Below are 12,150 nucleotides of genomic sequence, written 5' to 3' on the forward strand. Positions count from 1 at the left end.
TATAACTTTTTGTTTCAAAATAATAGTTAAAACATCATAATAACTCTCTTCTAAAGTGCAAATACTATTTATAATTATCAAAATAAGGTATTAATTTTAAGAATAATTATTCTTATGTTCGCTAGTATTATAAAATAATAGTGTAATAATTATTTTCGATATAAGATAAAGTGAAGTAGAAGATGAGAAACATATATTTTATTTTTAATGAAATTTCGGTAAATATTTTTTGATTTGATATAAAGTGAATCAATAGAAAATATATTAAGGGTAAATTGGTAATTATATTAGTGTGTGGTATAAGATATAATTTTAATAAATAGTGTTTGTTTCAATAATATGGCTATTACTACGTTTAGCTAGGCTAAGAAGTATTTATTATTGAAGTGAACATGGCCAAAATTATATTTTATATAATACACTACTCTAATTACTAATTTGCACTTAATATTTATTTCATTAATCTACTTTATATCAAATCAAATAGAATTATCATAATTTCATAAAAAACAAAATATTTTTTTTCAGTTTTTTATTGTATATCGTATCAAAATTAATTATTATACTCTTCTTTCCAAAAAAAAAAAAAAATTTAAAATAACTTAGAATAAATCCATATTTTTTGTACTAATAAATTGTCAGAGGAGAACTTCTCTTGAATAAATCCATATTTTTTTATTTATTTTTACCTAAATAGATTATCTCTTAAATTTATTATTAAATAGAGTCTAATTCACAAATTTATTATCAAATAGAGTTTAATTCACTGTAACAATAATTAAAATACTAAACTAATTAGCATTTTAAAAATATAAACCATTTCAGTATTTTTATCACTAGTCAAATTTTTTTCTTAATTGCTAAAAGATTAAGTTAAAGTGATTTATTACATTTTTATTTAGAGATAAAATGCTAATTAGTTTAGTATTTTTATTAGGGCTATAAAAAATTAGATCGCATTTAGTAATAAATTTAGTAATAAGTTTGATGAGTCGTCTATTTCAATATAAATAAATTGAAATAGGGCTAGTTTGATAAAAAACTCCAAAAGGCTACGTATAAGTAGTACTATTCACAGCCATATCGGCCCAACAATTCTGACTCTCGAATCGCGTGTCAACGCTCGGGTTTAGCCTTCGGACCACTTCGATCCTACCACGATAATATCATAAAACAACTCTCGTCGCCGAACAAAATTAAAAATTTCCAATAGGAGGAGGACGACGAACACCATTAAGCCTGCGAAGGAGGAAGAGGAGGAGGAGGAGCCGCCATGGAAGCCTACAAGCTCTGGGTCAGGACGAATCGAGAGTTCGTCCACTCCCTCGAATCCTTAGCCAATGTATGCTCGATTCCTCTCTTCTCACCCGAATTCCTCATTTGGGTCCTCGTAAAATCGCGTGATTTGATTCGTTTTCTTCACTAATCGCTCTCCCAGGGCATCACGTGGCTTCTCCCGGAGCGCTTCTCCAATTCCGAGATCGTTCCCGAAGCAAGTAAGCTCTTTTCATGAGTTTGTAGCATTTGATTGAGTTGGATAGAAATCTTTAGCGTTTGAAATGGTAAATTTGGAAAAAGGTTCGATTTTGGGAAGTAGGTTAATAGCATATAATAGCTTTGGCATAGTCAGTGCAAACTCTTCTTATAATGTTACATTGAGATTTGCACGTTTTGAGGCGGTAAATTTGCGAGAGAGTCTAATTTGATAAGTGGGTAATTGATGGTTTGAATTGCTTTTACAGTCTATGCAATTTTGGGCATAGTCAGTTCTGCGAACCAACATATCATTGACACAGTTCCCACAAGAGGAAATCCTCGGGCCTCTGGTGAGTCGTCTTTTCCGTGGTCTTTACTCGTCTCGACACTCAAAGATGCGGAGACTGTTGTTGAGGTTGCTGCCCAATATTATTTTGGTGAAAATGGCAAGTGGAATTTTCTCACTGTCACCGAGGGAGTGAAGTAAGATTTATGCGTCATTAATTAGTTTATTGTCAGGAACTGTTTCATCTTGATTTTTCTTATCATGAATTCATGATGTTTTGGATGGTCCAATTCAGGGCATTGGTTAGGTTTGCTGCTTTCCATGATAGTGGGTACAAGATGCTTTTTCAAGGAGGGGAGTCAGCGAATGAGAGAAGCCTAGACGTATCAGGAGGCCATCATGGCAGGTCTGGTGGATATCGTTTGAATAATTCTACCCAAGATTGTAATGTCTTTGTTCCAGCTAGTCTAGAAGGGAGAGCTATGTCTGCACTGAGCAGGTTTGGAGAGAAAGCGAAGATGGTCTCGGATCCATCGTCGTTGAACAGGATTCGCCGCACTTCCGAGGCTTCTAGTAATACTTAAATATGTTTTATGATGGTGTTTGGAGTACACATGTTATTGTCAATTATGAATGTTCACTGTGATACATTATCTGTCTTGCAGCTGTGTTGGTTGGAAAGCCTACAATACTAAGCATCTTGTCTGAAAGAGGGCTTTCAGGCCGTTTATTTTTGGCAGGGGAGGCTCTTTCAATCTTGAGACCTCTTATATATGTGATGTTTATTAGGAAATATGGAATTAGATCTTGGACTCCTTGGTTAATTTCACTGGCTGTGGACTTGACTGGTATGAGCATTCTTTCATATGCTACTAGTCAACATTGTGGAGGTGGAGATAGACTTTGTCAGCTTTCGACCTCTGAAAAAGATGAGGCAAGTCTATTTGATTTTGTTGAGAATTGAGATGGACCCTTTTTTTAACTTATATTTAGTTCTGATATTGGTTGATGCGTATTATGTGGCTTGATCAGTTGAAAAGACGAAAGCTGATATGTGCACTTTACATCATGAGAGATCCATTCTTTACCAAGTATACCAAGTAATGGTCACATATCCTTATGCTAATCTCAATTTAACAATTGATTATTGTTGTCTCCCTGCCTTACACGTTGTATTCTCAGGCACCAACTGGAGAAGGCCGACAGATACATGAGCCCAGTACCAATTATTGGGTTACTTACAGGTTCACATGACTTTATTCTCTTCTAAGATCTTTATTTTACTCTGCAATTACATGTTTTATTTTCTTTTCAAGTTTAAAGTAGTACATCATTGGCAATTCTTGCTTCATTTTTGGTGCAGCTAAACTTGTAGAGCTAATTGTTGGAGCTCAGACGCGTTACACATATACATCTGGTTCATAAGAGAAGCAAGCAAAAGCTGCAAAACATCAAGCCTTGTTATTTGTGTTGGCCTTGATACATTTGGTTCCCTTCTGGTATATGCACTAGTTTCCGAAGCCTTTAGGAAACAAAATTTGCCATACACATTCTCATTTTTCCAATTGAGATTTATGCAATTTGCAAGATATTGTCTTGTCTATGGACTGCTTACTTCAGATTGTGTCTTTTGATTCATTCAGTGGTAGATCACGTATTATACTGATGTAATTAATAGAAATGTAACATGGATATTAGTATGTAGAGAATAATCTTAACAACTGCATTAATAAAGAGATCATTATTTGATTGGTTTGGGACTACATAGAATCATATAAAGCAGATGATGAGGTAGGACAATGTTTCTTGTTATATTAGTTTTGGTTGGATGGCTTGAGCAAGTTGTGCAACTAAGGGGAATAGTTATTATGATATTAGCAGAATTTTCGCATTAGTGCATCATTGTAGCAGTCTGCTTGTGTCATGTGATAGCTGATAAGTCCTATATTCTTAGTACTTAATAGGTAGGTAACCATTTTGAAAGATTCTCAAGTAACCTTGCTGTTGATGTGACTTTTTTCTAATACTTTACTAGTATCACAAGTTTAGCAATTTATTGAAGGTAACCTGGCCTAGAGGAATCAATTTTCTTCTTTTTTCTTAAGTTTCATATGATTATCATTGTTTCCAATGGATAATTTTGCTTGTACTTTGGCTCCAAACTATCTGCATTGTGGTTCTTCCACCATGATACAATTGTTTAATAAAGAATAGTATCACAAGATTAAAAACTTCTTGGAGGCAATCTGGCTAACAGAATCAACTAGGTTTTACTCTTCTCTGAATTGTATCTCTTTGTATTTTTCTTTTACTTGACTTGGAACTCACGTTGGTCTAGGACCTTGATAAGACAGTTCAATATAGAATTGAATGAGGATACTGTATTATGTCTATCAGATTAGTTCTCCTTGTCAGCAATTCTATTTGCTTTCCATTTAGTTGTCCAACAAATGGCTCATGTTGTAGTTCTGCCTGTGGACAATGACAGTTAAATATGATGACATGTAGTCATCTATAATCTAGTAGTAACAGTTTGCTCTCTCCATCTCTATGTTTATGTTGTAAGAAAGATACAACTTGAATACTAGTTATATCTCTTGTTTCTTTTAAAATGTTTTGGCTTGAATATGTTTACTGAGAATTAGACTGTTCGTAAGTTATCTAATGTCCTTTTGTTTAAATTATATGCAAGTGCTTTTATATGACCTATTGTGTTGCTTGTTTTGGTGTTTTATTAATGCAACATCAGGAGCCTAATGATGGTCGAGTGCATTATAGTTTGGAGTGAATAGGTTAGACATGGAATTAAGTGACTAGTTACCTAGTAAGCGAGTGCTTTGGAGTCTTCAATTTCATTTTGGTTTTTATTTTTGGAGTCCCTTGATGTAATTCTATACTAACGTGGTTGTGTATAACAGTATAAATATGTGGCATATGAATATTCTGGGGCTTTATTAATGGTCTTTTAGAGGTTCATTTGGGCTTTACCAGGTTAAGTAATTATTGTTGATTATTTGTACTCTTAGATGGCTTTTCTTTTCTTTGTCAGATGGAAGTATACATTACACATATAATGGGATACTTGATATATACCTTTATATATAATCTTTGAATGCATTATTTGATACAATATGTTGGAAGTCTGGGCATTCTAATTGATTGAAGAACCCTTGGGATCAGACATGTGCAATGCATGTGAGAAGGTTCTGGTGGTGCATGGGGCTGGTTGGGGCTGCCAAATAAGAGTTGATTTTGCTTAAAGATCTCGTTGGATGGTAGTTTTTTTTTTTTTTTTTGACAAACAGGCCGCAGCCCCTGTTTTTATTGAAACTTAATTATTGACACAACGGTCACCAAGGTCCCCCGTATAAAGTGAATACAACCTGTAACAGATATTAACCATACAGGCCTTTCTAACAACACAACCAGAGTATCGTTGGATAGTAGTTAGTGTTCATGTTATGATGTGTTAAACCTTTTTTCTTCTCTAATGAAGTAATGATGCAAGAAATAGGGGTATATCTCTTTGTAAAGCATAAAGTCACAAATATCTCAATAGAAGTGCTTGAATACTGAATAGTTTATTGAGTTCTGTTCGAGTGGATGCCCAGTCCTTTACTAGAGTACTAGAGTGAGACAAAATAACTGTTAGTATTAGCAACCCATATTGACAGACTAAAACTGAACTTGAAAGCAAGTAACTTTTTTTTTCATGATTGGAAAGTGACATCTTTTCAGACCATTTAAAATTCCGTCTCTAATTGGCAGTTCTCTAAATTTCATCTAGTGGGTTCTGGATCATAATTGTGTAACATTTACATGGTGAAAGAACATAATAAAATTATGCACATGGGAATTCTATATTCACTAATGGATCCTGCTACCTCAACCCTGATTGATAAGAAGCTGCAACCTGCAAGTGCTTCTGTAAGTGATTCTAGGGGTATATACATGGGTGTTCATAGTTTGAAATATGTACATGTACATGACTTTTGGTTATTCAGTTCAGTATACTGTGTTGATTTCATTGTGCATTTCGAATCTATTGTTTTTGTTTCTGTTCCAAGTTCACCTTATAATTTAGTTGTCACTTATCACCTGAATAGACCTGGCACGCTGATTGGAACCTTTCTTTTTTGACTTTGGTTCTAGTTATTATACATGGTAATTTTATTGCTTGACTTCACCTGGAGGTTCCTTGAACTGTATCTCTTTTCCTTAGACATGCTAGATTTGTAGCCTTTTCTGCTCTTTAAGTTTTTAGTTTTTTTACCATTTTGGTGCATTGAAGTTTTAAATCTAGGAATGATGGCTTACAAGCTAGTGTATGTTATAAAAGAATAATTTTCTTTCTTATCTAAACTACCTAGAATATCTTAAGAATTAGTAGTTGATTTTTTCTGGATTCTGGAGTGGTACTGAGCTGTAAAATGAACATAATAAATTGTTCTCTGCTTGAATGATGGAAGGGACTTCCATATCCATAAGGCCCTAAATGCACTATTGAACAAGATCTAATAATGTATTTGCTTCTTGTCCTTTTCTTTTCTTTCATTTTAGAGATTCTTCTTTTGTCATCTCATGAAATGGTTCGTCATGCCTTTTCCATGTTTGGCTGCCTTATTCTTTGTTCAGGTTGGTTGCTATTCATGCAAGCTGATTGTAGGATATATGCTAGAAATCCTTTGAACAAGTGTTCTACTACTTCTAGTTAAGACAGTCAATTGTATTTCTAGTATCAAAAGACATTCTCCTAATACATATTTGTAATGCAATGAAAGAATTGGCCTCTCATGGATGATTAAGCATATATAATTTGTCAGCCAATCATTCGGCATTTTGATTTAAGATATCCCATTAATCCTGTTCTTGATTTTTTTTAGCAGAAAATAGCTTCCGTTTCCTGTTTTTGTGATGATTCTTCTCATGCTATTAGGATATATGGATAACTTGATTACCAATTATTAGGCCTTCAAGTTTATGAGTTCTCTTTTGCATTCTGCAATGTTTACCATCATTTGAGGTGAGCTTGAAGGCTACTTAGTGTTGTTATGAAGACAGTTGATTTATTGAAGAGTGACCTTGTAATCTTTGAAAATCATGTTGATTTCATATGCATCCAAGGTTTGCAATTACATGCTCTTCTACTTTCATCAATTGATTTTTTTTTTTCTTATCATTATTAAAGTATGCATTCTTTTATCGCTTCTGCTCTCCTTTCAATCTCGTAAATCCTACTATCTGGGCATCGGTATTTTAGCAAGTGGACCTTCATATTTCCTCAAGCTTATTATTTAGTCTTTCAATATCTTGTTCTATATTATCTAGTTTTTGTTCCTTTATCTTTTCTTGAAATTGTGAGAATTATGATTTCTCAAATTAAACTATAGACCATCGCCAAAGGGGAGTTGAACTTTACTTTTTATTTTTCGAAGCTCAACTCGCGTTGGTTTTTATTTTTTACTTTACTTTGCGAAACCATGAATTGTGTAGATCACTAGCTTATGTTGACATCATTCATCATTTTTATTCAAGTCCTTTCCAAAATATCACTTTGGCTGGAGTACAATTCACAGTTGAGAACTGATAAAGAGAAGAAACTTTTTGCTGACTACTTTCAATTCTCAACCTGATTTATGATTTACTGTATGGAAAGTGTTATCAAATTCCTTGGTAAAGCAAGAGAGTTTACTGCCATGAAGCATACAAGGAGAGTTGGTAGGTTGCTTGGAAGATTGTTTTGGTTTAGGGTAAATTTTAAACTATCCCCCGTCGTTATGCCTAAAATTAAACTACTATGAACTTTCATTTGTATTTTTTCGCCTCCTTGTGGTTTAGACTAATATGTGATTGTTAATTTTTTCATCCATACTTTAATAGAGAGTTAAATTGTATTCATTCACATATGATATCAATAATCCCATTGTTTTAGTAAATATAGATCTTTTACCCATGTTTCTAAATTGATTGAAAATTTCATTTCATGATCATATATTTAAAGGGTAGTACATTGTGATATATATATATAAAATTTCATGAGAGGAGAATGTCAATTCAGATATTTTAATATACATTATGGTGGGAAAATCTTTTAATAATTTTTTTTTCTCGGTAAAGTTTACATGGAAAAATTAGTACTTTTATGTTCCTCTAAATTACAGGGGGTTAAAAATAATATAAATAAAAGTTTGAGAAATACTTTGATTTTAGGGAAAACTACTATTTGGGCTTCAGCTGGATATGAAATGGCTGCATTGCTAGGCCTTATGGATTCAAATAGATGAGCACTCTATATATAGTTGTCTGCAGTTGGAGCACAAATTCTGGTAGCATAGCAATTGCTATAGTTGGTTTAAGTTTAAGTTAGGGGTGACAATAGGGTTGGATTAGCTGGGTTTAGATTGGGACAGGTTAGCGGTGATCCAAACACGAATATGACCTGTTTATTAAATAAGTTAGAATTTTTAAAGATGAACACAAATCGTTTGTTATCGGGTAAACGTAAATTATTTAAATTTATATAAGTTCAGGTTATAAACAGACGTATTTATTTGGGTGATAGATGAATTATTATTATTATTATAATATGTTATTATAATCGGATTATCATATTATATAAACACAAACACGATCCCCATTTAATAATTAGGTCAGGCGAGTTGCCTTGTTACTAAATTCAAATAAGTTATCGTGTCGAATTATTGAGTCAAAGATAGTTTCAATAATGCTTTGTGATATTTGATATTATACAAACATAACCCATTTCTTCATATTAATCATCTCCAAGTTCAACAAGGATTATCTTCGATCGTCTCTCATTGTTATCGGGAAGCCAACTTATTAACTTATAAGTTGCTAACCAAGATAGAATTCTGTCTTTTTCGACGGTCTAGTTTCATATCCAACCAAATAATCTTGCTAGTTTATTGTATAGAGATGCTTCGGATATCTCACCGGATACCTAAACGCACTCTTGGCCATCTTTTATAAAAGAAAAAAGTAAAAATTGGGCTCTGAGTTATCCGGGTTTATAAGAGCTATTCAGATTATTCAGAATAGATGCAAATAACGACTACACAACCAACGAATTCCACACGGATAAACTAGGTAGATAAAGTAGAAGTAATCCACGGATAAGCACCGAACGACGTTGCGTCTATCTCTCACATACGTTTAAAAGTAATGAGCTTGGACTCAAACGACCTAACAGTAAAGGGGGGCCATTGGCATTTGCATCAATAGCTTTTTCTTTTAAGTTGATGAAAATGGACTTCTTCTCTGAATTTATTAGCCCATCTACTATAATTTTTAAAATATTTACTAAATTATTACGGTTTTTTGTCAAATAAGTAGCCACATAAATTTTAATTTTTATGTAGAAAATGATTTATAAAATTGATCTTTAGGCTTCTATTAATTTAAGACAATAAAACACTTCCATAAAAAAAAAACTATTATATAAATTATTTTTTAAGATAGCGATTTATCTGGCTGATGCCACACTTATATGGCAACAAAATTATATATATATATATATATATAACCTGAAACTCCGAGAAAATAATTACTAACATAGTAATTCTTATTTCTCTCTCTTCTCACTTTATATTATCAAATTAATAATGAAAAAAAATTATATATTTGCCCTTAAGAGGATAGCACTCAATATGACATTTGAGAGAGAGTGAATACAATACTATGCATGTATATGTTTGCATTATATTTAAGTATACAAGAAAATTTATCCACAGTACAATAAAATATGTCCGTATTGTAAGTTTGTATTACATTTAAGTATGCAGGAATTTAAGAGAAATATATTTGCACCGTATAGTAAAGCATGCACGGCCAATATACGTCTGCACTACATTTAAATATGCAAAAAATAGTTGTCTATGGTGTAAGGAAATATGTTTGGCTTCGTGGTAAAAAGTTTATATTGTCTATATAAGTCCACGTTACATTTAAATATGTAAGAAAATTTATTCATAGTGCAAGAAAATATGTCCCCATTGCAATAACAACATCAATTCCCGTCAATTAAAACATCATGCAAAGATTAATTAGCACTTCTTTCTATAGTATTTTGATCTTTTCATCATCAATACCCAATACAATTTTCATTCTCCATTATTTTAATACTAATTTTATATTATATTAAATATAATTATTACTTCTTAACTAAATGTTATAATAGCTTATATCAATATTAGCTTGCTACTCTTCTTCTAGTATAAAAAAATTAGAATATTTTCTCTAAAATTGATATTATTTTATAAGTGATTGCAGTTTATCGCGTATACTCACAAACTTTTTTATTATCTTTATAAAACTCCAAAACTAAGAGACTCAACCAAGAATTCTTTGAAGGTCAGAAGATTTATATGTGAGAGTATATGTGAAAAATGAGACTTTTGGAATTTTTCACTCTCTGAACTTTTTTTATCACCTATATACACCCTCTAAATTAAGAAAAATATCTATATATATATATATCATCCATTTGAATTAAAAAGAAAGTAACTATACATACCTCTAAATTAGAAAAACTTTTCGAATCAATGAGTTTGTGCGAAAGAAAAAAGTGTGCGTAGAAAATAACGACGATAATTTCGGTGAGTATAAGTAAAATTATCTCTATAAATTAATGCAAAAAGATATTCTAACTTAGAATTGGAGTCTAGAAAGTAGAAACAGTGGCACAACTATAAAAAGGATTCACATTTCCTGCCAACTAAAGAACCAAACTCCCTTTGTTGTTTTCTGCCGACCCTTCCCTCTTCTGAGATGCATTAAAGCAAATCCAACCCGTGAAGTAGTCTTTTCTCCTACTCTTTTCCCACTCGTGCCAAAAAATAAAGTGCATGGCAAGCAGTTAGTCTCTCTCTCTCTCTTTCACACAAACACTCTTGCCAAAAGTAAACACCTACGGCAAGCAATTACTCTCTCTTTCTCTATGTGTCCTCTTTTTTTCTTTTCTTTTAGTAGATTATAGGGTTAATTACGTCAACACCCCATGAACTATATTCGGCTTTCACGGAGACTCTCGAAACTTTTTTAGGTTACAATGTCACCCCTAAACACCCTAAAATTTTCAATGTCACATTTCCATTAGTGTACCGTCAGGAAAATTAGACGAGTCAGCTTACATGGCGATTATATCAGACGTAATTAATTCTAAATAACCTAAATGCCCTCGTAATATTTACGCAACCCATTAATTAAATTAGAATAAAAAATATTCTAATAAAAATTAATTTTTATTATTATTATATTCAATCTTTTTCCTCCACTCCTCACCGTCACCACCCTATTCTCTCCGTCTCTCCTTCCCTCCCTCTCTTCCCGAGCTGCCGCGCCGTGTGGGACGAGAAGGCAGTGGCAGCTTACCGATATGCAATTGACTGAATAGGACATATGGCTGGGTAGGACGGCTTTGCTTAAGATCGAAATGCTACCCCCGCTCGAACTCACTTTCAAGGCTCGACTCCAGAACATCAGTCAGTGATTGCGCCATAACAGAGTGCGTCAGGGCTAGAGAGAGCCGAATGGATGAAGCAAGCGAGTCCTACTCTGACTGCCTTGTCTACTCGCCCACTAAACAGGTCTGAGTTAGTCTTTTTGGCGATCGTTCTTTCTTTCTTGTGATGATTCTCCTGAAAAACTGAAACCAACACGCAAGGCGAGTGCTCGTCTAACAAAGCATCATGAATGACAAGATGTAGGCGCAGGGCGAGGATATCACAATGGAATTGAGAGTCAGATCCTTTCCTTCCTTTTCTCTCCTTTAGCATCCGCGAGGCCGTGGCGAGCTCGCTGTCGCGCCGCGTGGCCAGGAGGCCGTGGGAGAGAAAAAAGAGGAGAGTAAGGAGAGAGAAGCGTGGGAAGGGAAGCCGCGGTTGAGAGAAGAGAGTAAGAAGAGAGTAGGAGAGAGAATTAATATTTTTAATTATTTTTATATTAATAATATTGTGATATATTAATTAAAGGTATAGTTGGTCATTACGTGTTTTTCTTCACTACCGTTACCTATTTCACTTTGTCTCAAAGTTTAGGGGTGACATTGTAACCTAAAAATATTTAGAGGGTTTCTGTGAAAATCGGGTATAGTTTAGGGAGTGTCAACATAATTAACCCTAAATTATATTTAATCCTATATAGTTTTAGCTAGATTTTAATTTTATACTATATATTTTAAATTTAAGCATTTAATTTCTTGGTCCATGTTAAATTACATTCGTTCCATCCAATATTAATGATGATTTATTAACGTCAATATTTTTCGTCATAGGTATTTATCATCTTCAAGATCTGACTATATTTATAGGGATTATATTACGATCTAACCACATGGGTTAAGTCGAGTCAAGTCGAGTCGAGTCAAGTTA

The 12,150-nt window shown here is 33.2% G+C and overlaps 1 protein-coding gene across 1 annotated transcript; it reads left to right on the forward strand.

Moving 5' to 3' along the window:
- Window positions 1-1,147: 1,147 nt before the first annotated feature.
- Window positions 1,148-3,513, forward strand: LOC140801499 (peroxisome biogenesis protein 16). Its single transcript, XM_073156664.1, has 8 exons — window positions 1,148-1,342; window positions 1,439-1,496; window positions 1,743-1,959; window positions 2,058-2,335; window positions 2,428-2,696; window positions 2,795-2,862; window positions 2,945-3,006; window positions 3,126-3,513. The coding sequence occupies exons 1-8, from the start codon at window positions 1,274-1,276 to the stop codon at window positions 3,185-3,187; spliced, it is 1,083 nt and encodes a 360-aa protein (XP_073012765.1). The 5' UTR covers window positions 1,148-1,273; the 3' UTR covers window positions 3,188-3,513.
- Window positions 3,514-12,150: the final 8,637 nt, after the last annotated feature.

Source organism: Typha latifolia, chromosome 14, assembly GCF_019914945.1.
Source record: "Typha latifolia isolate L0001 chromosome 14, TyphaL0001v2, whole genome shotgun sequence".
NCBI lineage: Eukaryota > Viridiplantae > Streptophyta > Magnoliopsida > Poales > Typhaceae > Typha > Typha latifolia.

What these genes read in the sequence shown, in the direction of transcription:
- LOC140801499 (XM_073156664.1), top strand. Translation starts at nt 1,274, where the DNA reads ATGGAAGCCTACAAGCTCTGGGTCAGGACGAATCGAGAGTTCGTCCAC. An exon ending in CGACCTCTGAAAAAGATGAG is followed by an intron (nt 2,697 to 2,794) that starts GCAAGTCTATTT and finishes TGGCTTGATCAG; the next exon opens with TTGAAAAGACGAAAGCTGAT. An exon ending in AATTATTGGGTTACTTACAG is followed by an intron (nt 3,007 to 3,125) that starts GTTCACATGACT and finishes TTTTTGGTGCAG; the next exon opens with CTAAACTTGTAGAGCTAATT.